At 37.6% G+C, this 27,209-nt stretch overlaps 1 protein-coding gene across 15 annotated transcripts in view; it reads right to left on the bottom strand.

Moving 5' to 3' along the window:
• PDLIM5 (PDZ and LIM domain 5) overlaps positions 1-27,209 on the bottom strand; it is a 129,760-nt gene that overhangs the window by 34,774 nt on the left and 67,777 nt on the right. For 7 of the 15 annotated variants that reach the window (XM_068681728.1, XM_068681725.1, XM_068681724.1 and 4 more), the window contains 5 exons: positions 24,927-24,969; positions 22,544-22,959; positions 18,581-18,598; positions 18,112-18,284; positions 16,524-16,560 (listed from right to left, as the gene is read on the bottom strand). In XM_068681728.1, coding sequence (XP_068537829.1) covers positions 16,524-16,560; positions 18,112-18,284; positions 18,581-18,598; positions 22,544-22,959; positions 24,927-24,969 — 687 coding nt within the window. Of the gene's footprint in view, positions 1-14,832; positions 15,869-16,523; positions 16,561-18,111; positions 18,285-18,580; positions 18,599-20,573; positions 20,591-22,543; positions 22,960-24,926; positions 24,970-27,209 lie in introns of those variants that run through there. The other 8 variants (XM_068681736.1, XM_068681740.1, XM_068681737.1 and 5 more) reach the window with 8 other exon arrangements.

Genomic DNA, 27,209 nt, shown 5'->3' with positions numbered 1-27,209 from the left:
CTAAATATTTTCAGAGTCAACCCTGGTGATTATCTCACAAGACCAGGCTACTCTTTTTTTTTCAAGTAATTCTACATGGCTTTGTGTCAGGTACGTAAAGCAAAAGTCATGTCTATGCCCATTTCTGCTAATGTCTCCCAAAACTTGAGTTTTGCCACACGGTTTAATTTTAAGCAAGACCTCCAGTTCTTGGAAATGCAGTGTATTAAATACATTTATTTTGCTTTATACATGTATGTAAAAAAAAAAAAAAAAAAAAAAAAAGGAAAATAAAAACACAACTATAAAACTTAAGGCTCTGTTAACAACAGGATGAACTTAAATTAGTGAAAGATTGCATGGCTATACTATACAAAAACAAAACAAGCAAAAAACATTTCTGAGGGATCTGGGAGAAGTAAACGTGTGGATATTTGATGCTATTTCAAGCCAGTTAAGAAGCGATATTGCATCAGTCAGAAAAAAGCCAAGTTTTCTGGCAGCTACCCAGTACAGCAAAGTTTAAGACAACAAGCTTTTCGAAATAGAGATGGTCAAGTGAAAGGTATGAAATAGAAATACTTCCGAAGAAACTCTACTGCAGAACAAGACCTAAGCCCTGCTTTTGCTGTAGTTGCAACCATCTTGAGTTTTAGCCTGAAGATAATGCAAACAAAACACGGCTACCTCAGTAAAACAGGTAAATTACCCTTTCATGTAAGGTATTTTAACAAAGAGATGGAAAACACAAAACGTGAAGTTGTTTAAGCTTATTTACTTGGCTGTCTTGGTTGTGCCAGTTGTTTTGAACAAGTTAGCATATGTTGTCCCAAGTTGTAACAAGTTATGTTATGTCATACCCTCATCTCTTTATGGACATAGGACTTCAGCTCTATTTCCTTACCAGCTATTTCGTTGTGGGATGAAGTGAGCTGCTGTTTAAAATATTTTTCAGCATTATTATTTTTTCTCCTTCTGACATAATTGATTGGTTTTCATTGCTATGTGTTGAACTTACAGGAGAATATTTACATATTGACAGTGAATTGTAAGCATAATTTGTCTTTTATCTCTAATTTTGCTGCATGTTTCTCAATCTATGCAGTGAGTTTGTGCTCCTTTTCTCACTGGAATGAGGCAGCACAAAGCCTCGTTTCTATGGCTCCATCTACTGGCAACCTCTTCTTCCTTCAGTTCAAGTTCAAGTTGATAACAAGGAAAGTAGAAATTGTCACCCCAATATGTTTGTCCCTGTATCATGAGCGAAAGATGCATAAACATAAAGACAGCTTCAGAGTCAGCAAGGCAAATGCTTACATTCTCGTAACAATCTAACTTCATTTGCAGCTTATGCTACGAACTCTGCACATCAGTGAGTGAAGGAAAAAAGGAAAGTCAGAGAATTTGTTTTCACTGCCATTATTTTGCTTACTAAAATATCAGCAAACAAAGAGCATAGGTAGACTGAAGTTGTGCTGGCAGCATGTCCTGGACTTTACCAGCAGTACACAGATATCAGAATTGCTACAGAACATTTCCCTTTGGATGCAAGAACACACACACACAAGAAAAAAAAAAAAAAAAAAAAAAAAAAGATAAAAGGAAAGATGATCTGTGTGTGTCTAATATCACCATTTTCCTCCCTGAAGTCAGGGCTGCTTTAGCCTTTTCTAGTGACTCAGGTCACCCTGAAATAGGAGGCAAAGAACTAATACGTGACTTTTTTTTTTTTTTTTTTTTTTTTTTTTTTTTTTTTTACATCAAGTGGATCTCAGCTCTATCTTTAATTGGGCTTTATCTCCTTAAGGGTATTATTCTTGTGAAAATGCAAGTACATGAAAATACACAGATTATTTCTTCCCTAGCACAACTTACTATGTACTGTCCTTTAAAATACGCCCAAAGTTTCTCTCCTTTGAGGCTGAAGTCAATTACATAAAAGCAGCTTTTCACAGGAGGTAGTGTTAACATAGCTGCAGTCAGGAAACAAGAAGTCCTGCGCACTGAACAGAATCAATGTTGGAACAAAGAGTCTAGACAGCAAATAATTTTTTAAAACACTTATTTGCTGCACCACATGCCAGTTATTTGATTTCATACATTAAAAATGGGCTTTGAAAAATAGCAGCTCTTTGTTCCAGGAGCACCCTCACAGCCTAACACACGGCTTGCTTGCTCAAAGAACTGTTGCAAATAATTCATCTGGGTAGAGGTTTTGAGCCAGAATATCTTGTTTCTTCTCCAGTCAGCTATTTGGAGTGACAGTGCCTCCCCTGTGAGCTTCTGAATGCAACACAAACAGCATCCTGCATCTCAGAAGTGCACTAGATGCCCACTTTGCTTAGTAGGGTGGATTTGCACAAACAGCACCGGCAGGACCAAGGTGCAGATTAGTTCTGCAAAGAGGTGAAACCAACAGGATTCAGGATCAGGGGACATCGTGCCAAAAACCACAACAAGCAGACTGCTGAAAACATGCAGACGATAGAAACAGGCTTTGAAGGAGAAGCCGGTTTCTTGCGAGTCCTCGGTGCCAACCTTGTGCAGCACTCAGACGATACCTTTTGCTCTTTTGCAGCTCCAGAGCACTTGTTGACTTCCTGGAGGGCCCAATGGCTTGCAGAGGAGGTTTAGTGACAGGGGTGATGAGCAGGGCATCCAAGAGCGAACGGTAGACGCTAGGTTCAGAGAGTCTGACAAGCATTTAAAAAGACCGTGTAAACAAACCAGCTGTTTGAACAGAGTTCAGGTTGGCTGGGACTAACTGAAAGCCCAAAAAATGAAAAGTTCTACAAATTCTGTAGCAGTATGGATAAACTGAACCTCGAATGACTGACTTAGAAATGCCATCTAAAGCAGTCTCCAAAGTGGCATGCACACATCCTGATGTGCCCAAAAATCCCACTGCAGTGTGAAAAGCATATATATTTTTACAATTAAAAAAATGTGTTTATTTAATCGTTTTCTCACCTTTTCTAATTTCTGCTTTTGTGTATGTTTTATAATGTATATAAATTATATGCATGAACTACTTTACTAATATTTTAGGAAGTAATAAATACACATATTGGGAGTGCACATTCAAATTTATTTATTTTTTTAAATGATTGAGGTGTACAACCAACAACGTTGAGACCACTGGTCTTAATAACCCCTACAAAGAGTAATATACTAAAGATATAGATGCAACTCTCTCTACTGTCTTCAGCATCCAGAAGTTATTTAAAGATGCAGATTATTCTTTGGCACCCATATCACTTAACTGTTACTTTCAATTAGTTTACTGACTGAACCGTATCATGGATACCACGAGGATCAGAGAAGCAGAATTACTCACCAAGGTTCAGAGCAGTTTGGAGCTAAGCTAAAAGGACACAGGAGCCTTGGACATATTCTAATGAGTTGCCACCATGTTATTGTGAAAGAGCTGATTTTGCAATCCTGCCAGGGAGCAATTATTCTTGTCTGAGCCTGAATTTTCTTAAACTAAGCTGTAAAAGTTCCGTTAAAGTTGATGTCTACCTGGCCCGGACAGCAATGGCAGCAGACACAGCAGCAGCAGCCATGCTCTTAATTTTTGATCTCTGCTTGAAAGGAGAAAAAACGGGAACAGGAGCAGGTCCAGGCTTGGGCAGACTTCCCAAAGGACTTCCCAGCAGTACTGTTCTAGCACACAAACTTTGAACCAACAGAGAACACAGAGAAAGCAGAAAAGATTGACAGAGCACAATACTAGACTGCCCTAACCACCATAAAGTGATACTATTGTAGGTTCCCAGCTCATAGAGATGTCAGGGCACCATATTAGTCCCCTGAACACTAACACAGAAAGCAGCAATTCTGATTTTACCTACAAAAAAACTTTCCATTCACCACATCTATCAGCCTTCAAATTGCTCATCCCAGACTCTCTCTCACCCCTGGGTTGTTCCCACTGAACCCTCTGCCCATGACTGATGGCCCACGTGGACCTAACTCATTCTCCACGGTACTGACAGAAGGAGGCCTGAAAGTAAGTTACCTGAAAGTAAGTTTTTTTTTACATAAAAAACTTTGCAATATTTGCTGATACAACTTCAGCAGGTATATTTTTAGCCACCTTCTCAAAATTCAGCATGTTCCTCATGCCCCTTTGCATTTCCCCTAATTATTACCTAAATTAGAAGGAATGTGAAGAGGCAAGAGCCATGAAAAAACACGATGGCTCCAAAGTCAACTCTACAATACTGAATCCATAACCCCATCTCTATCTTAAAATGTCAAGACTATGTCCACACAATTTCTGTGTATTTTTCAATCACTTCAGAAGTGAACAAAAAAATCCAAACAATGCCATTTGTACATTGCTGCTTGGATTTACATGCAGAAATTCTGCCTGAAAACCTTGCTTACACCTAGGCAGTCTGCTGTACTCATACTTTGAAAGATTTACCTTGAATGACTTACGGATGATTTAGACTGACTGCTTGAAATTTTACTGAAAGAACTCGTTTCACAAGTAGAGATAGATGTATCATGCCTGCCCAAAAGCAGTAAGAGAAAAAAAAAATTCATTAATTGAACACTTATTACGCCTTCTGCAATGGTAGCTAAAGCTCAAGAGGAGTTCATTTAAGGATTTTTAAAAGCCCTCCTTAGCCATAAAAAAAAAGAACAGGTATAGTTTAATATCAGTGATTATTAATTACTGGCATGCCAATCTGCATGTTAGAAAGACTCTACAAATGGGTTCTTAAAATTAAATGAACCCAGATACCCAGATCCCCATTCTTGTACCCAGTGCCCACTCCAATAAGGACTTTTCTTATTTTTCCACCCACTCTTTTTTTTTTTTTTTTTTTGAGGGGTGGGGGTGCTGGGAGCTATCTTTCCCTATTGGTAACTGGTAAGAATAATTAATGTCCTGTCACTTTACAAGTTAACATTTATACTCTTCCCCAGAAACTTCAGCCTACTGGTCAATTCAAAAATGTGCCTATTATAAAAAGGGTGACAAAACTCTGAAAGGCATGTAAATAAAATGCTTAACATCAAAGAACCATATATTACTTGCACTGTGCTACACCTTCCCCTGAAATCTTATTTCACCTTTTCCTTCCATACTTCAATACCACATATTCAATTCATATCATCAGCTTCCTTCAGCAAAGTCACCTTCCTATCAAATCTCCTACCCATGATTTTAGTTTCTCCATCTCTATCTAAAGGCCACTATGATTTCTGAAGTACTTTTCCAAATTTTGTTTAATAGCTACTCTAGTTGCTAATTGTTATGCTAATTTCCAGAGCAGCATGAGGGTCAAGAGTTGCCTGGGAACTGCTCCACCTTGACATCAAAAAAAATCAGGTGAAACCATGAGTAAAAATAGAGTTTCAATTGTGCCTTTTTGTGGTGGGTATCCTTGTACCTGGCAGGATGGGGAGGCTCCACGAGAGTTGCTTCCACAGACGGGGCTGCAATAGGTGGCTGCACAGATGCAGGGGTGGGCAGAGGGGGCTCCGGGGTCTGCGTGGCCACACTGCACTTTGCAGGGAGCGGAGACTCTGTACAAGCTGCGCTTGGCAGAAGGATTGCTGAATCGGGAGCATGCAACTCGGGAGTTATTCTCCTAGTTGGTTTTAGTTTGACAAGAAGTAATTGTAATGAGACTACATACTCAGAGGAAATTTCTCGTTTGATATAAGAATACCATACAGCAATGGACAACTCCTTCTAGCTGGTCTTCTTGAGACTTTGATAATTAGAATAAGCAAGTAGCTCTTAAGGGCTTTCTTTTTCTTCCCTAGGAACCAAACATTCACCCTCCAGAAATTAGACCATTCTGAAATGGATTCTTCAGGACATTTTTTAGAGCTGAAGCTTGAGAACTTAAAACTAGCCTTGCTTAACCTCAAAAACAAACTATTAGGGTAGCTCAAATTAATTACTCTAAAAATATACAATATACTTGAATGAGAACACAAGTATATTAAAAACTCTACCTAGCATAAGCAGATCACACTTTAGACACTGTGGCTACTCGGATTCAGGTATTTAAAACCTGACCAATTGTAGGGGGATGAGACACACACTTGGGTCAGGTTTCCAAAGGATTCTCAAACAAAAGTTTTCTTAAGTCCGAGAAAACAGAAAGAAAATAAGCATTCACTGAGCACTATTTCCCCCTGTATTTTACTTATTCTTGCTTGTAACCAAAGACAACCATAAAGGATCTGGTGGTTTCCATTTGGGTAGCCTGGAACATCCCGTTCTTCCCAGCCTGACATTGTTTTCCAACTAAATGAGCAGCTCTTGTCTTTTCAAGGTTCCCTTTTGTATTATGACTCTGATGAGGCAATCTGTTTAGGAAAATTGATGAAGATGTCAAATCTGCCAAAAAGGAGATCTGTCTGACTTTAGGAAAGTATGGCAGCAGTTAAAACAATTCACAACAAAACAGGGGTTTTCAGAAAATCCGGCCTTTTCTGGAGTTGCCCTCAGGTCATCTATAACTCCATAAAACATATTTGTGAAGCTTTGTAAGTCATAAAAAGGGGCTTGAAGTAGGCAAGGAGAATAGGAATGAATCACACCGGGTATGTGCTCTAAAGGCAGAGCAAGCAGACGGCAAGCCAACTCCAAATCTTATTCAGACATACAAACTCATTGTACTCCCATTTTTGACTTGCTTTGGCAGCAGTGAGAAAAGGAGTAAGACTTTCTTGGAGACTACAGTTTTGGCAAAGAATATGCTTGGCTGTCTGCTAATCAGAAGGTACACAACAAAAATCTGGATTGATACTTACTATTTAAAACTATTTGCTTTTATGACTATCGGGAATAATTTCATTAATGAAACGATAAAAGTAGATCTGTAAGCCTGTAAAAAGCATTTATATAATAGAGTAGTCTAAAGACTTGTTGGCACTAGATCTACTTTGTAATAGTTTTATTCCTCAGGAAGTGCCAGATTCTGTGGTTTACAGAGTCTAAAGTTGCCAGGATGACTATTTAAGGTGACTTTTTGAAACTTCCTGGAAAGGCTGTAATTGATCCTAAATATTTCACTGTTGTTAAGCTTATAGGGGGATAATACATATATGAAATTGAGTAATAATTCACTATAAATTATAGTAATTGACTATATTGCCATATGACCAGTTTAAGCTTTCGCTAAAGAATAAAATGACAATTAAAAAAAAAAAAAAGGTATTATGCTCTATATGATGGAGTCTGCCATATAAGCAGTAAGCCAAGCTTTAAGCCAGTAATGAAATCCAGATCATACATTTTGCAGCTTGGTGGTTCGGTAGTGGGTGGTACGAATCACAGAGCTTCAGCCAAGAAAAGATGGAGCCCATTAGGAAAATAATCATCTATGCCAGTCATTGAGAGTGAATGTGGGGCCTTATTGGCAAAAGCAATTCGGCTGGCCTTTGGATGGCCCATACCTGCATTATTTAAAATCTGACACAGTACCCAGCAATTAGTCCCTATTGATTTCTGATAGTTGCCATTTTATACAACACAGGATTTTTGGAGATCAGCTTTGGATGTACTCCCAACCCTAAGGAGTGCTGTAAGCAGTAATACCAGCTCAATAACAAAACATAAAGACCAAATATATTTCCTGTACAAATGGCCTCTCATCTGAGGAGAGAAACAAAATTATATATAGCTTTGACTGGATCACGCAATTTATGTAATTATGTTCTCCTTCCCACACTCTGTGCTAATCCTTCCTTCTCCAGTTCTGCAAAAGCTGCTCGGATTTCTGCCCATCTTGAGTAGGAAATACTCCTATACTTTTTTTTACTGCTTGAACAGATATGTTGGCTCTCATTCTGAACCACCTTTTCAGATTAGTTTCAGCTATGATAATTTTGCCTCAAATCAGTATGTTAACCACTGTACGTTTATCAATCTCCTCTTTAATATCACATGTGATATTTGAAATGAATTTGCATTAGGAGAGAAAGCAGAAGAAAAAAACAAACTGCCTAAATATTTTGTAAAAGTGGCTGTACCACACTATGGTGAGGAACAAGTTGCATAGTACCTAACACATCAGTAGCTTGCTTCTAACAGGAGCTGCCAAATATAACTGTAATTAAATGTTTTTAAAAGGTACATTGATAAAATAAATTCTGATATTTCAAAAACTGTGGCCAGTAACAATCTTTGTAACATAGCAGAATCTACTGAATACAAATTCTGAATGATAATCGTGTTGCCTTGAGCAGAAGTAATCCAAACACCTGCTCCAAGGAGAGCACTGGCTGCCAGGTGATACAGCACAAAACACTAGTCCCATGCAGTCCTTCCTGGCACATTTCAGAAAGCTTTCCAAAAAAAAAGATTCATTTTGTAAAAAGCTGGTCATCTGCATCTCTGTCAAGAGACAGAAAGACTATCTATATGTGTATCCTGCCATCCCCTCCAGTGTTTTTTTGTTTGTTTGTTTGTTTTTCTCAGTGCACAGTAATTGAATTAAAATGTTGATATAAACCTGCCTTAAGATACACTCAAAGCGTACCTAGCTTAAGGAGGGGAAAAAACAGAAAGAAAGAGAAGATTCACATCTTGCTTAAAGCAGTTTGAAAACTTAGCCGTATAATGCATTTGAAAAATGTGGAGGAAAAAAATCAATGAGAAAGAAAATCATGCTAAACTACTTCTGTATTCCAAAACCAAAACCAAATGTCAGAATTAATTTGTTTTATAAGAGCCTCACGTAGGCACACAAGCACTATACCTTGAGTCTGACTGGTCTGCGAAGGAGAATATCCATGTGAGAATTCAGTAAGATAAGAGGAAGCCAGGCTACAAAGGAAGTCCCTTCCAGATTCCTCTACACACCTGTGATATAAGCTATACACAGAAGTCTTTCTGTAAATAACCTCCCACAAATCCTCCACACCTTCAAATAAATTCCACCTTCTCCATCATCTTTGAATGATTATAACAAAGAAATAAAATGAAACAAGAGATGAAACTGAGGCAAAGAACAGTATTTTAATTTCCAGATAAAACAAGAGCCTCAAACAAAGCAGATGGATGGAGAGGGATGGAATTGTCCTTTCCCAGTTTTCCATGGTTCAAGCTGCTTGCTTGCTAAGTTAATCTATAATAAACATGTAGCCACAGGTCCAGAAAGACAGGAGACTTTAATTTACTCTCCCTGGACACAGGAACCAGAGATGGGATTTGGAAAGAACGGGAACTTTGGAAAGATTTGGAACTAAGAACTTCTCAGTACTCAGAAGATGGTATTTGTGCCAGTACCTGCAAGGCATCTGCAGTTCCGTATGTGTCATCACACTAGATTTTCACTGGTAGAGATGAAAATCGATTACTGAATTGCTTTTTATTTCTTCCCTCTAGGGACTGCATTTCATTAGCAAAGAACAGAAGTATTCAGGAGAAGGCACAATGATATTACTTGCTCAGACACACAGAAGCCTTATTTTCTCAGTTCGCATTTCTCTTGCAGGTGCACTTCAGTCAGACACCAAGGGAGCACAACCTGCACTGTAGGCCCAGGTAGAGCTGAAGGTGCAAAACATTTGTGAAATAAAACAAGGGGTTTTCTGTTTGTTATCAAGCACAACTGCTGAAAAGTTCCCCAAGAAAATTAAATTTACTGGAAATACTCTTTTGTTTGTTGCAGTTACTGTGAAATATCTGTGAACTATTTAGGAATCTAAGCTGCTCCCTGGTGTCCTACAAATGACCATGCTATCTGCTACTCAAAAGCTGTTCCTGTGCCTACCCTGACATACTGGTATCTTGTGATGGAGTTGAAGTCTTCCCAAACCAGTTACACAAATAATGAAATTCTGATACCGCCAAATGGATCAAACTGAGTGTCTCTGAAAGTGAACTCTGCTCTCTGGCGAAGTGAAGAGCATGGCAACAACCTACTAGACAATCTATTCTGGGCAAAGAAAACCCTCAAAACTCCAAAACCATCCTATATTACCTTGTCAGTCACACCACAGATGAAGCTTACCCAACTGGAGAGACTTCTTGTGCTAACACAGTGCTCTTAGGTTACCACTGCAAGCAGTCCTGTCATGCCTTATAAACTGCAAGGACAAGAATATCTGACCTAGCTTGATACATCACTTTTCCTGAGCAGGATCACTAAGATTCAGATTGATGTCTAGAATTTAAATGACCATGCCATCATCCTGATGACTGTCTTCTGTTTGTCTGTGAAACAGTTACTCTGGATATGGTTTTATACTTTTGATTTGAAGCCGCATCTCAACGGCCAGTCAAGAAGGCAGAAGACCCTGGACCAGATGAATCCTTACATTAACGGGCAATTTTTAAAAGGGTAAAAGTAATCAAGACTGCTTACAAGGGGTAACATCCGTGAGTGTGAGTGTGTCTATGTGTCTGCCTGTCAAGACTTGCAGGTGAATGTTAATGAAGTCAGTGCTGGGGTCCCTGATGAAGCTATCAGTCCTTCGTCATTCCCAAGGATGGGAATAAAGTGTGCAAAGTGTCAATATGGGGGGTCAAATGTGAAAAAAAAGGGGCTAGTCCTCCTCCCACAAGTCCTCTTTTCCCCATTGCTAAGTCCACCTGTACTCTGATAATCACCTAGCACAAGAATAAGTGCAAATGCAGTTAAGCAGAAGTTCTTCATTAAGAGGATCTTAAACATTGCAGTGGAAGTAAAAGACAGGAAACAGCACTTAGTGCAACCCACCCTAAGATAAAACATCTCTTCTAGTTGTTAAAGATTTCTCTTCTCTCATTCCCACACAGGAAGAAAAAGAATACAATCTTTTTTTTTTCTTTTTAAACAGCAGCTTTGTTTAGTATTAGAACTTTATGTTTGTGTGTGAATGATCATAAGCTATCTGAAAAGAAAATAAATAAATAAATAAAAATCCCTCCTGAACTGTGATACAGAATCTGTCAAAAAATGTTATTTAATTTCAATAATAGTGTTAAAAAAATTTACTGTCACAGCCTTACACCCAAAGATGACCTCCAAAACATCAGGTTTCACTGCCAGTGAATCTATCCAAAGCCAGTGTTGGGATATTTTCCAAATAACTTTGTTTTCTTTGATGGCATCATAGTACAGTACAGTGTTATGAAAAACATCATCCTCCTTAAAAAAAATTACTACTTTTAAAGGCACTTTTCTGTATGTTAGAAAAATATAAACAACACTGAACTACTTGTGAGTTGAGTGAACCATTATGCCCCTCAGGAGATGAAAGGGACTCTACTGACAACATATCGATATGTACTACGTTTTTTTGTTTGTTTGTTTTGTTTTTGTTTTTAACATCTCCATGAAACTGTTCATGAATCTGCTCAGCTATATTTTACTGCTCTTCACCATCCTCTTTCTGCCATTATCAGGAATATCCCTAATGAACACAACATTAATGAGCCGCTTTTAAGTGAATGACAGACAACCCTCTCTCCCCTAAGATAACAAAATCTGGGCTAGAACAGTATATAGACAGATCACAACTGAATGGAAACCACCTCTGAATGATTTACCTCCCCGAAGACGTTGCAGCATGTTCAGCAGGTCTGGGAGAGGGGGCACTGCAATGGGAGGACTCTGCTATCGGCAGAAAAGCAGCTGCAGATTCTGGTCTAGCACCGTTTTCACTCCATTCACAGTAATAAAAACACACAAAGAGATTTTTAATCCATACTGAAACAGCATGCTGGACAGAAGACATCGTACTCAAAAACGTAAGTGAATTGTAACAAACTGCAGTTTATAGCAAAATACACTGCTAGGGGGACAAAATGAGGAACAATATTCCTGAGATGTATCACACCTTTAGTGAAGGTTGGGAAATGTCCTGCTTCTTATAAACTCAGAAAACCAAGCAGTATTTTACATTGACAAATATAGAAAACGCGTATTTGGTATTGTACTATGTGATGGAAATCTTTTAGGAAATACCGGAAAATAAAGAGCCACAAGTGATGATGGGATTTCACTCCTTCAATTTTTATATACGTTTTGCTGCAACTTTTTTAGGATGTTAGTTTTATGAAGGTTAGAGAATATATTACTTAATATTTTTTAATATGTGTGCTTTTTTTTTTCCAGTTTGAACAAGAAAATAATCTAAAACATATTCTACTAAAGGCTCTCTACTTGAAGAAAAGCACCCACCAGAAATCTCACTGCAATACACAGAAGTAAAAGTGAACTACAAGGTAGAGAGGAGTTATGAGCACAAGTTTTGAGCAGACTAAGGTAGCCACATAAGTCAGGTTTATTTTTTATTTAAATTAGCATGCAGAATTATGAATCTTAATAAAGCAGAAACCCATATTAAGTCCCAAGAATTAATGAACAGATGATTTAGGAAAGACCAGGTAGCACACCTCATAGGTGGTAAAGGTGTAGATGGAAATTCTGGTACAGGTGGTATCTCCAAGGCCTGAGTAGCTACAGAGTTTTTACTCAGATTAGTAGAAATATCCTGGGCTCCTGCTCCGTTATGCAGATCTGCAGGTATGCTTTACAAGTATTTATAACACAAAGGGAAAAGTAAAAGAATCACATGATTTATGACAGGTTATTTCAGTACTGACCAAGAGTAGGACAAATATTTTCCAGTGGCTGTGGATTAGCTAAACTATAGATCTGGAAAAATCCAGACACATCTTCACTCAGAATAGTGAGCTGACTTTATGTTTTAAGGCCAAAAAACAAACCTGTGGCTCAAAATTAGATTGTTAAAGGTGAACATCAACATACTTTGAAATAGAGTACTGTGCAGTTAGAACTAATCAGTTCCTAAAACATGCAAATTAGCTTTACATAAAGGCCAGACTTTGCCTTTCTAAACTTTAAGTATCTTGCTTAAAAGTTGCAATTTACACATTTCACTGAGGGCTCTCTATTCCAATTTCCTGTGCTGAAAAGAAGTAGTGGAAAAGAAAAAAATATATATATATATCCACATAAATATCACTAGCAGGCTACAATTTAGGAATAAATAATAATTTAAAAAAATATCTATTTGTCTTAGACAATGCCTGAAAAGTTGTAGTATTATTAAATTGGTATATTGTCTGCAGATTACTGATGGAAATTTCTATTCCATTGTTTTTCATATTCTCTGTTCTATGTAATCACATTTAAGTTAATTCATTTATATCAAAAACAGGATTTTTCAGAATTTTTTTCAAAGATCAGACACATACTAGGAATCAGACATGAGCTAAGGCATGTTATCCACATCCAAATGGAAAAGCAGTCCATTGTTTTGGAAACAGTAATGAAGTCCAAAATTTAATGTCAACAAGTGTTGTGCAATGGAGATACTGGATGAAGAGATGACAACTTTACAGCAGAGAGTGAAATCCATTTTACGCATTCATGTAACATTTTGGGGAACTAGTGTTTTGTTACTATGAATTTATATTAGGTTGCCTTTCTCAAACTATTCTCACACCCAGCATAGACAGACTCCATGACTGTCTATATTTACTTTTAATTAAAACAGAGACTTGTATGCTTTGGATTATTTAGAGAGGCTTTTTCTTCCATTTTTCAGCAAAGCAACTCAACCTTCAAAGGGACAAAATTACTAAGAAATATAAACATAGTGGTGTGTTAAATAGCAACATGAAGGTATTCTTATTACCTCTCATTCAGGAACATCTCCAAAATACAAAAATACTTGAAGGTTAAACCATTCTAACCACACAGAGAAAACGTCACAGAAAATCTAAGTGATAATCTTTCAGTTTTCATTGTATTGATATTCTGTGAAACTCATGACTTCCTTTCCATTCATAAGAAATTCTTTAAACTCAGTAGAACAATTTTCACAGTTTTACATTCTTACATTATACAGTATTCTGTCAAATGATTATATTGCGGTATATGTGCACTTCAGAAATGCTTGGTTTTAATACACAGTACTCAGACAACTGAGTTACTTGGCAGAGAAAAATCAAGCTGATTGGCACTTCTCATCAAAACAGCCTTCAGTGAAATTATCAAAGTGAGTATTTTCAACATCTGTCCCTAAGGAGTTAAACCAAAAGTTGTGTAAGATGTGAGAAGACTTTTTCTGTCATTAGTAAAAATTTAATTTTACTTTATGATGTGCGTCGTTAAGCATCCACATCAGTGACTTGTTAGTGTGAAATAACTTGGCTATTACCTGAGCTCTCCATTTTCTGTTTGGTTTTCCCTAAAGATAAAATGACAAATACAGTAAGCTACTGTACTGTGTATCAGTATAAACAATCTGAAAAGGAAACGCAAGCTTAAAGTGCTTTCATCAAAGGTCTCAATCCACTTCAGTTCTCACAAGTTGTGAAATAAAAAAAAAAGTCAAAAAACACTACCCTACTATTTCTGCAGAAGTGTTTTACAGTGAACGTCAAGTCTATTCACGGGACCAGTTTCATCAGAACAACGTGTAGATTTGCTGCACAAGCTACAAGCCAATGGCAGTGGTTCGCATTAGGTAATTACAAATGATTGGGCTTTTATGTGTGTTTCACAGTTCACCTTTGAGGTTTGAAACTTCTGTGATTCAAAAAATGTTGCAAAAGTTGGCAGTGAGCTTTACTTAACTAAGTTCTTGTTTCTGCTGTCCCCCAAAAGGTCAAACATTTTATTGATTTCTGTGGATCTTGTGACAATTCTCAAAACACAAAAAAGACACTTTTTTTTTTTAAACATGATCAGAAACTGTTACTTTGATATTATTGTACAGTTCAGACTGTTTCTAGTATGCAGAAGGGATGTTATTGTTCCTCTTATTACAACTTGTGAAGGTGTAATGAAATTATAGCCCCTTGCGTGAGAAGACTACTCAAGGAGTCCGAGAGACTCAGAAGAAAAGAGACATCACTAAGTTAAAAGCAACTTTTATTAAAATACTCTTCAAGCTTCAGAAAGCATAAATTAATGAATGTGTAGCTACTATAATACATTATTTTACAGGAGAACGATAGAGCCAGGAAGCTTTTATAAACACAAGAAATCCTAAGAGATTCACTCTGAAATAAATAAATACTACTGTCTTATCTTGCTCCTGTTAGAGGCTGTGTTAAAGCTCTTACAGGTACATGGCAACATTCTGTTTATTTCTTTCTAATTTTTTCATGATATAAACAAGTTACTATTTAAAGCAGCAGAATCTTTATACTAAGCTTGTACTGGGGTTGGCAACTGGCATTTTTTTTTTAATTTATTTTGCTTTTTTTTTTTTCATTTGATTAAAAGCAGCTTGTCACCTTGCTCTACTTTGTAAAACATTTACAACCACTCTAAAATTGATCTGCTGAAAATGTAGTGAAATCCAAGACAATTATCCTGCTAAGTACCATAGTCCGAAGTAGATGCAGACAGCCCTCTTCATCCTTTTCCCCACCCCCGAATCAAAGAAATACCATTTCTTATTCTCTTGTTCACTGTTATCTGCTTTCTAACAACCTACAGTAATTCAAACTTAGCAATGCAAGACTCCTTTAAGGCAAAAAGAACAGCAACAGCCATCTCCTCTCCCTCTCTGGGAGATTCAACCACCCAAGTTGTTCTGCATTAAATATGTATTTTTTTTGTCAACTAGTGATTAGCACAAAAACATTTTCATCTCATTTTTTATACATCAGTAGGAAAGTGTTAGAAAAGTATAGAAAAGGCTAGAAGTTCTCTCGCAGTAAGGCTAGTGAAATATATTTTTTCTTTTTTTTCTTTTTTTTTTTTTCCTTTTTTTTTTTTTTTTTTTTGCAAAGCAGATGGAAAAGAAGAAAAGAAGTGTTTGTATTTTGCTTTTGCAACTTGGGTAAAATCACTGGACATTAAGAACACGTGCTGAGACTTCATGGTGCCAGTCACGTAATTTTGTGTATTTGGGGCTAAAGACGTGCATGGGAACCTTTTCCCTGTGGAAAGAAGTGACAGAAGAAAAATAAGAAAGAAAGAAATAAAGGTTTGTCTTAAGCAGTTTCACAAGTGAGCATGCAATCTCCATGCATTACTGATATCTATACATCTCCTTCCTGTCTTTCAAACTGTCGGATCCAGCGTTAGGCAAAGTCTAACACAGTCTAAAAGTCTAAAGGAAGACTCCCACCAACTGCACAAGCTGTTAGATTTAGCCACTAGTTGGTCCCCATTTTGAACAACGCTTATCCCAAAGCAAGGAGACAGCTGACCCTTTTTCGCCATCTAGAATGGTAATATTTTCCAGCTACATCTTGAAATCTGATCCACACTCACAAGTCAAAAATGCCTGGTTAGATTTAGGAAAAGAAAACATGTTGACAAGCTGACCTCGAACAGAAAAGCAAACCAGTCCAAGTTTATGGAAAAGCTCAAACTCCTGCGCAAACATTAATACCAGACTGCACAAACAGATTTAAAAAGGCCGGTCTATGCAGAAAGAGATCTTGATTTTTACATGCTGAAGTAAAAGGCAATAAAAGAAGCAACATTTTAAAAACACCCAGACATCACACAAATGCAAAAGTAACACACTATCAGTTATGAATTAAGACATGCAAATTATTAATGTAATAATGTAAAACATCAACTCACTTAGTCTTCTTTGCAGCTTCATGTTCTGGTTCTTTCACTGAAAGAAAATAGAAAATCTTGACTTTCTATGGCACTGTCAGCACCACCAAACACCAAGATTTTCCCCTGTGCCAAAGCGTTCACCCCAGTAGGAAATTACAACAAGGATCGTTAGGACTCCTCAATTCTAAATATGCCCTAAGGGAAATGAGATATGTCTATAAACTTCAAGAGCCCCTTTGCCAGCACAATTGCAGTTGCTGGTCTCTGTCCTGTCCCTTGGCCCACTGTCCATGTTGGCATTGAGAAAGGTGTGAGAAGGGTGAACAGGAGTGGAAGTTTGGAGGCATTTCTTTTGGACAAACATCCAGAGGGTTTATATCAGGTGACAATCCAAGCACCTGTTTGATGACAGGCTATAACTGCAGACAGGATAATGTAAAATTTCAGCCCTGCTGTAAGTTTGGCAAACATACTTGCCATCATGGTCTTGTAGTAATTGCCAACATGATTAATTTATCAATACTAGATTAGAACACAGATAGGTTATTTGACATTCAGGTCTCATATTCTGCCCTTAAAACAGATTAATGAAGAGAATCCAAAGATAGATAATGATGCATTACTAGTGCAACACAGGACCACAAAGCAATCTGTTAACTGTCCAAATTCAGAATATTTTTCACCCATGTACATTAATCCTCACAGGGGAGATGTTATCAGTGGTGTCTAGTGCAATTCTGCCAGAGAACTGATATTTGATTTAATCAAATCTGCCCCCACGGAGGGAGTCTTCACTGCCTTAATTTTAGTATTATGAAAATAACAACTTATTTTAGTATTAGCTGTAAAAAGCAGAAGAATGAAATACCCCAGTCTGAACATGACAGACCTCCAATGTCCTGATAGCACTTCTGACAACTTTTACAGTGTTATAGATCACAGACAATAAATCACAACTGAGAGCATAACATGAAATTAAAGTTTCATCATAAAACTATACGACTGGGAAAGACCACCTCTGCATTTTCAGTTCCAGTCCATAGGACATGTAGTTGTAACATATCATAAACAAAGGATGGAAATAAACTGAGGAGCTATGGATTTGTGCTCCTGACTGGTTAAAATCACTGCAGATAGTACACCTTTGTATGACCATCAAAGATTTTCTACATGCCTGAAAAAGCCTTATTTTTTCTTTGCACTTTCTGAGGCATTAAATTTGAACAGAAGTGTTGCCATTTTGGTGATGCTGGGGGGGAAAGAAATAACTACATATCTGCCAACTTCTTTAGGAGTAAAGGCTATTTTTAAGGGTTATTTAGAACATTAAAATCCCAGTCAAACAGGAATAATGTCCAGTAATGTATATGTCCTGAGGTATTTAGCAATTGCAAGAGTTTTATAAAAATATTTTCCTACTATAGTCTTCTGAAACTGTTTTCCTTTTAAAGCTCACCAAAATTCTCCCTACTGGATTTATTATCCATGAGGTGAAATGTAATACATGTGACTGAATTGGTTTATTATTTCCCCTCCCCAATAGCTTTTAAAAACACCTATCTGCCCAAGGCCATTACTTTTATTTCTTTAACATCAAACTACTCACTGTGATCAGTGCCGGTGATTTGGGCAAGGATGCGGAAGGAGCGTGACTGGGTGGTGCCTGTCCGGGGATGCCAGTCCTCAGTGTCTTCGATCAGTCGCTTCTTGCTGGCATCGCTGTGAGTAGGGGTGTGGTAGAACTCCGTATAAGTATCCACAATGTGCTTCCGCGGGGGGCTGCATCAAAGAGAGAAGAGAATAGTGAGCTAATAACTCCACAAATATCTAGTTTAGGGTAACTACACAGACATTGTCAGATATGTGGCTTTTCACGGTGATTAAAGGCAGCTTCTGAGTTTGGATACAGCAGTGAGCTCTACAAGCACATCTGAATGCAGGCTCAGTTCTCTGAACCAAATACAGTTTAATAATCACTCTAATCCAACTAAAATATTTTTCTTTGTTTCACTACTGGAACATTTGAAACAGTAAAAATCAGTATTATCAAGATATTTACATATTTAAACATTTACCGTTTGGGTGGGATTTTCCTTGAAGATGACAGAATAAGACAGCAAGAGAAAGTTTTCCCAGTGTAAACAGGAAAAAGAGAAAAAGAAAACAAGAAATAAAGTAAGAAGCTTGAAACAAAAGTACAGCTAATTATTCTATTGAATTAATCTCATGGGAAAGGACACTGAAACCCAATAAACAGTGATATTCTCATTCTGCTACCAAAACCTCAGTACAGAGCTCTCAGTCTTTAATTTGAATCTAACCTACAGTGAGTACCTTACAGGAATAAGAAGGGACTTTGTTTTGATAAAACAGTGCAGTCAATTAGGATCTGGTTAAGTGCCTTGGACAAATTCTCCCCTTCGTTCACAGGAGGCAAAGCACTAGGTATGTGCAAGGTCACCCAGTACATGCAAAGTTTTTTGCAATTGGTACGACCAGGGATGGAGCTGTGTATTTTGAAAAGGTAGCTAGTGATGCTCTAGAGCGTAACATGAAGCTATCGATGCTCTCTGAAAGTCAAACAAGTAGGGTGTTGATTTCATCTGGAATTTTTCTCCTCAATAACCTACATGCTATTATCAGTCCCTGGATTAGCAGACCTATGAAAACAGAGGATTTTGAAGCTTTACTTGAAGTAAATGATCTAAAGAACAAATAAAGACACTGATCAGTTAAGGGAAAGAACCCAAGATTCCTACTAATGTATTCCTAAATTCTGTATTAGTTATCTCAAAACATTTATCCTTCAGGCCCTCTGTATGTGCATTTATTTTTACAAAGTCTACAGGAGATAACTTGTACAAAACTAGCTCCTAGGAAAAGATAATTCTATGAAAAAGAAAACTTTTAAAAGTCAACTTCTATTTTTGCCACTACTTCCTCACTGCTTTTTTAATGGCCAAAGTGTTTCTAGTAAAGAAAGGTGGAATATATGAATGAGAATGTTGTACATTATTGTCAACAAGAAAGAATTAGTCCCATTCAATGGAATGCATTAATAAATACTTAAAAGAATACTCGACACTTGAATGATATGAAAGCTATCATTCAAAATTAAAGCAAAGATTGAATTTACACACAATATTAGTGAAGTAAATGTACTTATCCAGGAAGGAGGGGGGATAGAAACAATAGTGGTATTTCCAGGACAGAGTAAAAGAAATCCAAAGAAAATGAAGTAAAGCAACAACACAGTTAATAGCAAGAATAAAATCTGAAAATTAAAGCAGTCATTAAAGATGTAGAGTTACATGGAAATGTAATTATTTACATGCAGATGACTGCATTCTAGCAACTACCACAGTGAAATAAGTAGTCTTTCACAGTTGATGATAGTGGTATCAAACAAAATATCCTGCTGATTTCTCTCCCCTCGCTTTCTTTTTGCGGATCCCACCGCTTTCTTTTTTAAAGGCTTGATGGTAATGAGTCACTAAGGCACGAGGTGGTGCCAGAGACAAAGGAATATTCAATGAGACCGGCTCAGTCTTGACTCACTCGAGGCAAGAGCAGAAATGACAAGCCAGTAAAACCTCATAAAATCACAAAATACAGATCGCATAAGTCATAATGTACAGATGTTGCTATTATTTTTGTTGTACGAATTCAACATTTGGACCTTCATTCCATACTCCTCAAGACATTTTTCCTTTTATACTGTATTTCACCATTTACTAGTTGTATTGCCAACACCAATTAGCCATAGGTGCAGCAAGAATTTACCAATACACACAAACACCACACGAATGTTTTCTGGAATTATAATTAAAAAAAATGCTGCAAAGTTTAACACGGTGAAAAGCAAAATCACATCATCTTCAATGCAGACAAAACCATTAGCTACACTAAGAAGTTACTAAAAAAAGCTGAAGCTGTTTTGCAAAATTTAAATATAAAACTCTGTAAGAGCTTTATATAACATAGTTTTGTTTGCAAAACAATAATACATGCTGGTTATTCCAACAAGAAAAACGACCATAATTCAACTCCAGTGCTGTTGATACTAACTTCGTCACTGTTGTTATCTGCAAGGGAAAAAAGGTTTTCATTCATTAATACATTTTTTGCTTCTTGAAATACTTATTATAGGATCTTCCAAATCCAAGCTATGGCAAAGCCATATATACAGAGTCAAACTTTAAACCATCAAGAGAACCTATAATGGAAAAACTTAGTCCAGCTGAGTTAAAATTTTGAGTGAAGTCTGTGGACATCTTACCTGTTTTAAGCAGCAAGCACTTTCTCAAGTGAGAGTTGTCAAGAAGGTCTTGATAAAAATACAATTGTATACAGCCTAGCGAAGCCAAATTGGTCTCTTTTTATGCCAGGAGTAAACAAGAGAAATACAACTTCCTTCCCCATCCTGAAGTAAAGGCAAATAATTTATATCCTGAATGGGATTAGGGGGAAGTTAGGAGGAAGGAAGGAAGGAACCAAAAATTCTGAGTACAACAGGGTACTGTGTCTGGAGAATTGTATTCGCTCAGCAGAGCTAACTATAAACAAGATGCAAATATACAAGTTGTCCTTTCTTTGTGTTAGTTTGTTTTTGAAAAAGGGAATACAAAACAGGAGCAAACTTTTTTTTTTTTTTTTTATCACGTTGGGTAGCTGCAGATCAACATAATCACTTTAGCGTTTCTTTGTTCATTTCCATTTGTATTCTACTTTAGGATTGCAAGACTAGTATTTAAGTCACATTTAATTCCAGCTAAAACTCCGCTGTAAGAAAGATAGCAAAATAAAGTTTTGTTGATTTGTAGTTGATGTTTCGTTGTTCTTGCTGTGTGTTTGTTTTTCCCCAGCTCCAAATGCTTTTAAGATTTCCCAAACCAGACCTGCATGGCTGGCAGCAAGACAGGGATTTCCTAACCTACCAGCAATGATACTCCTCAGTCACTATCATTCATTCACTAAACATAAGGCAGGGCAGGTACCAATGTGCACCCAGTGACCCTGTCTTGATCATTAAGTGCTTACTTTATGCCTCCAGCACTTCCTTCCAGGAGACTTAATTTTGTTGCTATTGTTCTTTTTTTTTTTTTTCCGTACTGATTACTGCTTTTGAATACTCCTTACGTGTTACTTGGTAAAGCAGCATTCCTAGAAAGAAAGAGAGTTTGGCAACATGTGATCAGGAAGCAAGTCCTTGGGATCTCCTGCTTTCATCCCACCTCTGCGCAGTATGGACTCCTGCCATCATCTGTTTAAGACTAGTCTTAAAATCACCATGACAATGGTGTCATATAAAATGCATACGGGCAGCTTTATTTGAATGTGTGTATAGAAAATACTAGTACTGCGATGTAAGGGTGCGTAAAGAAGCGTTTCTCTCCATGAGAAGACCACCTGAAACTGTGATTTGTTTTTTTAGTTGATGTGGATGTGTACCTTTCTGTAGGTTTCTTCATATACTTAGGCTCAGAGGAGATCAGATGAGATGGGCACTGGGCCTACTCCTCCTGCCCCTTTCTGTTGAAGAATGGGAAATACTAGTCACAGCCTTCAGGTTTTAAGTTTTTGAGACTGAAAATAAGTCAAGAAAACCCAAAATGCAAGAAGATGGTCAATACTGATCAACATCAAAGGTCGCCGATCCTTCTTGACAGGCCACTCTCCACCTCCAAGTGCTTGCTGCTTTCAGCCTCCACGTTGGGACCCAACAGACACAGTGAGACACAGGTGTCCAAATGAATGCTGGGCTTGTTGCAAGGTCTGAAACACATCGTGATACAACCCATCTTGGTGTGGTCTGTTGTAATTTAGGTGTGACACCATAAACTGGTACAGTTTCAGTATTAAATCCTCACAGACTCAGCCCTTCAAAACACCCCTTTTCCAAGACATGCTGTTCCTCAAAGATTTGCTTCTGGCAATTGGGTGGCACACCCAAGATGTGTTTTCCTCAGCCCTCGAACAAGCCCAGCTTTTTTCCTGTGAGGAAAAGACCCTCACAGCAAAAAAAAAATCCCACCTACCCATTTTGCTGTTTACTGTCACCCTGGTTCTCTCTGAATCCTCGTCGCGGCCCCTCCGCCACCTCCTGGGCACCGTCGCTGACATGGCCGCTCGGGGCGGCATTGTGCGTGGCGGGCTGCCGTGGGACATTAACGGCAGGTTTAGCAGTGCTCGGCGCGGGTGGCCACCCATCAGCGTTAGGCTTGGCGTTAACATGCAGTCCTGGTGCAGCAAACGGGGCCGGGGCGGGGGGCACGGCCGCCGCCTGGGCTGGGGTGAAGGCGGAGGATGGTGATGGGATGGAGGTGACTTTTGAGGAGGTCACAGCTCCGAAGGGCCTCGGGGTCTTATTGTAAGCCACGCTGGCTGTGGCAGTGAATTTGGGTGCAGCAGCAGAGGCAATGGGCACAGGCTTAACTACTTCTTTAGGTTCTTCCTATGTGAGATAAAAAAAAAATGCACACACAAAAACACACCAACCACATGCACATTCCTCAGAACGTATTTTCAGTGCTGTAGAGAGGCAACCCGCCTAGTGTGAAGTAAGAGGAATGAACAACACAGAAGCAAGCTTTACCAAGAGCGTTGTCAACAAGCACATAGAAAAAAAATGAGCCATGCATTTAGGAAAGGGAATGACCCAAGCATGCACAGTCAGTCAAAATGAAATCCCATGATGCTAACTCCTCACATCACATCCAGAACAGACACCCCACAAATCAAATTCAAGACAAACTGAAGAACCACACCATTGCAAAACCCACTGGGTAATTCATGTGGAAAAAATTAGTCTTTTTTAAAAACCACATTCCACCTCTCAAACCCAATTCAAGATATGCACGTTCCCAATATGCAAACTGCATGTGCATGCATACGCACACACACACTATACATTGATTTGTTGATAGGGGCCTCAAGGGAGGAACGAGGGGCCCTTCAGCTCATTTATTAGAGGCCAGTGCTTCGGGCCCAAGCTGGCTTGTCAACTCCACTCAACTACAAGGACAAAGGCTTCCCTGGCCAAAATACAGGCTGGCTCCTATCCCTGCTTCAGACACTGGGACCAGGTGCCACTTGAGTGGCTGAGTCACAACTTTGTAACTCAAGGTCGACATGGGTTATAGTTTCCAGATGGAGAAGTGCAAGACTGATACCATCTGACATACTAAAGCCACATGGGAAAACAAAAGTGTGGCTATCCTGGGGTCAGAGATATGAGGGAGCAGCCATTTGTTCCTTTTTCTCTCTCGTTCTATAAAGTTCTCTTTAGAGCAACTGTCGATGGGGAAAAAAAAAAAAAAAAAAGAAAGAAAAAAAAAAAAAAAAAAAAACAATCCCTTCACAACCTCCAACTTATTCCAGAATATTTTATCAGTTTTTCTTAAACATAATCTCCCCAGAATATTTTTTATATACAGGAGAACCACTCAGCTCTAAGTGGTTCACAGAGACAACTGCCGTCCAGTGAACGTCCAGTTTTGTAGTTTGTCAAGTTTGGTGAGGTGACTTAAAGGGGAAAGAAAGCCCCCTAACTCATTTTAGCATCTGAGAATGTTTATTTCTATTCCATCTGTCCAATGAAGTCTCCATATACACTCATCAAATCAAAACTCTCAACAACAAAAAAAAAAAGTGAATTCAGTGGGTTGTTGTTTTTTTCTTTGCTTGTTTGTTTTCAAGGAGCTGTATTTTAACAAGGTGGTGCCAAACTGCGTGCCTTTCAAATCAGGTCTGGCAGGACAGTAATACAATTATTTATGTCCACTTAAGAGGATTTTCCAATATATGCTTGATGAGAGAGATGCCCAGCCATTTGTAAGCGTTTTTAGGTTTGTAAATAGACTACTTATGAAAAGGGTTTTTTGAAACTGTTGCTTGAGGACATAACATTAAAAGAAGTCAAGAACAAATAAACCCCCAGGGCTCTAAGTAAAGTGAGATGAATTGTTCTTTGAAACTCTGTATTTAGATAAGCTTCTTTCAAATACAAAGGGGGATTTCAGTGCCTATTAAAAAAGAAAAAAGAAAAAGAAAAAAAAAACAGTGTCTATGAAAAAAAAACAAAAACCTACTACAGTTTTTCTCTTGAGGATATAGAAAAATTTCAGCTTTATCTTTCTAAAAAAAAAAAAACCAAAAGTTGGAAGATAACATTTATTCACTTTTTTTTTTTTTTTTTTTTTTTGTGGATGATCATTTGCCAGTTCTCTTGATTCTTTTTTGAGTGAGTGAAAAAAAACATCACTCAGATCCAAAAGTTGCAGTAGTCTTAACGTAACACATGGAAATCAAGCACGTTATATTGAAAGGAAAGCTTGAATGCTAGTGCTTATCAACAACAGGGTTTGACAGATGGGTAACAGTGCCACATGCTACATTTCTTGGTTGTGATGATGAACATACCTTTGGTACATGAATGAGATCAGGTTTTGGTACAGAAGCAACTCTGAAAGAGAAAAACACACATAATTGTAAAAACAAATGCTTTAATATTTAAGTATTTCCCTTTTCCAACCCACTATGTCCACCCACAGATATATAAATTATATCATTTGTTTCCTCTAAGGGAAACAAGAAGTATTCAAGTTGAACCTACTCCATCGTAGTTAATATAGGGCAAAAGCAAAAACAAACTAGATGAATTTATCCAGATACAATATTAGGAACTCTAGCATTTGTCACCAAGTACTAATTCATTTAGAAATTCATAATAATGTATCACCAGTCTGGAGACATAGTCAAAATTTGCTTATTGCTTTCCTTCCTTTCAAACTCAGAAAGTTCTGGTCACACAAATTGCATTTTAAAGCTCATAACCCTTATCCAGGCTTAAAACTGAAAGCTTCCTTCTAGAACAATAAAAGTCCTTCTAAACAGCTTAGCAACTTAAATAATACAGGAACTTTTGGTACATTCTCTGGCCTTCAAAGGTAAACTTAATATCACTTGAACTCCACAGTAGATAGCAAAAAAATTTCTTCCAAACAATGAGTACATTGAAACTGCCACTGGGTGGTGGGAAGTAAAGGAAGTATCATAATGGAAAGGGCGAAGAAGATAAAGAATTAACAGATTTCATTATACCTAAACTGAATTTGCAATATGTGATAGGTAAAAGCATCTCACTTGATTTATTGTCTTTTCAGATTTGCATGCATGTATGTGCAAAAACACACACCCTGATTTTTTTTTTTTTCAAAAGCAACAGAACAACAAAAAGTCCAACTCACTGACATTTTGTCTGACAACACTGCTGCTGATACAATTTAGTCTTTTCTTGATGTTTTGGTAGAAAATTGCTTTCCTGCCACATTTCAAAACATTTCTGGCCATATTTGGTAGCTGCTCAGAGAGCTGGGAACTTTATTGGTCAAAGCAACATTAATCATATCCTGCCTGAAATCATGCAAACCTGATTTCCTAAAAATCTTCTAAAAAGGGTTTTGCTGAACTGAAGCTGAGTTATCATATCTAAAAGAAAGTTTGCCAATGAGGCAAAAAAGTTTGTTTGGAGAACAGGGAACAGAAGCTACATTTTAATTAAACATATCTTATAAACCAGCCTTACTACTCTAGCAGTGAAAACATGGACAGCTAGATTTGAAGTAGGCATGCTGTCCCATATAAGTGATGTCTTCTCTACTTTTAACAAATATCTTTTTTCCTTGTTAATATCTGATTAAAATGTTTACTTCATTTAGTTGTTCCCTGAAAGCCATTTGGCTCACAAGGCCCATCTGATACCAACAACAGCCTTCCTGTTGTTCAGGTCCAGCAACTAGCTTACAAAAAAAAAAAAAAAAAGGAGATGAATATAAACCCACATGCTACATTAACAAAATAAATAAATAAATAAATAAACAAATAAGGAAAAAAGCAGAGAATAATGAGGAAAAAAACACAACATAAACCACATAAACCAATAACTACAGTTCACAAGAATATCATTTTCTGCACTTTGCCTTCATCATTTGTGCATCGTCGATGACATGCATCATGTCCACATCAACAATAATTCTCAGATAGAGCGTTTCCCTGCTCTGAGGAAGAGGTCTGTTCTCCGGTTTCCCACAGAGTTTGCAGCCTATGAGAACACTGACCTCTGGCCCTCCAAAGCACCAGGGTGCATCGTTAATCATGCCTAATTGTGGACTTGTCAATTTGCAGCGACAAAAGCAACAAGAAGAAAAAAAAATGCCAACACATATGGAACTCTTCTTTCTTTTTTAAAGACTAGAGTAGAAGATTCTTCTGTATTTTAGGTATGCATTTTATAATAAAGTAACTTGCAATGTTTTGTATATTTATTAAACCGATCTAACAGTTAGAAGTAGAAAGATATTCACTATTCAAATCAACTCCCAAATTTCATGGCTGGGGAAAAAAAAAGTTTGCAAATGTTAGACCCTGAAGTTTCAGTCTACAAGAGAAATGCACTTCATTAGTTTTACAAAATAATTAAATTTAAGTTTGCAATGTATGAGATGGCTCTGCGCTCACCTATACAGCACTTAACAAAAATTATTTCAAACACTATTTCCAGATGATCTGAAGAGATTCTTCAAAATTAGTCTTTAAAAATGCCATTAAAAAGGGGGTCAGAGGGAGGGGGGGCTTGATAACTACAATGTTTCCAATGTTCTTTTAACATTGGAGCCAGACAGCATAACATTGCTTTATTTCCCC

Source organism: Anas acuta, chromosome 4, assembly GCF_963932015.1.
Source record: "Anas acuta chromosome 4, bAnaAcu1.1, whole genome shotgun sequence".
Taxonomy (NCBI): Eukaryota; Metazoa; Chordata; class Aves; order Anseriformes; family Anatidae; genus Anas; species Anas acuta.
Note: the sequence above shows the minus strand (reverse complement) of the source record. Positions and strands in the feature narration are given on the sequence as shown.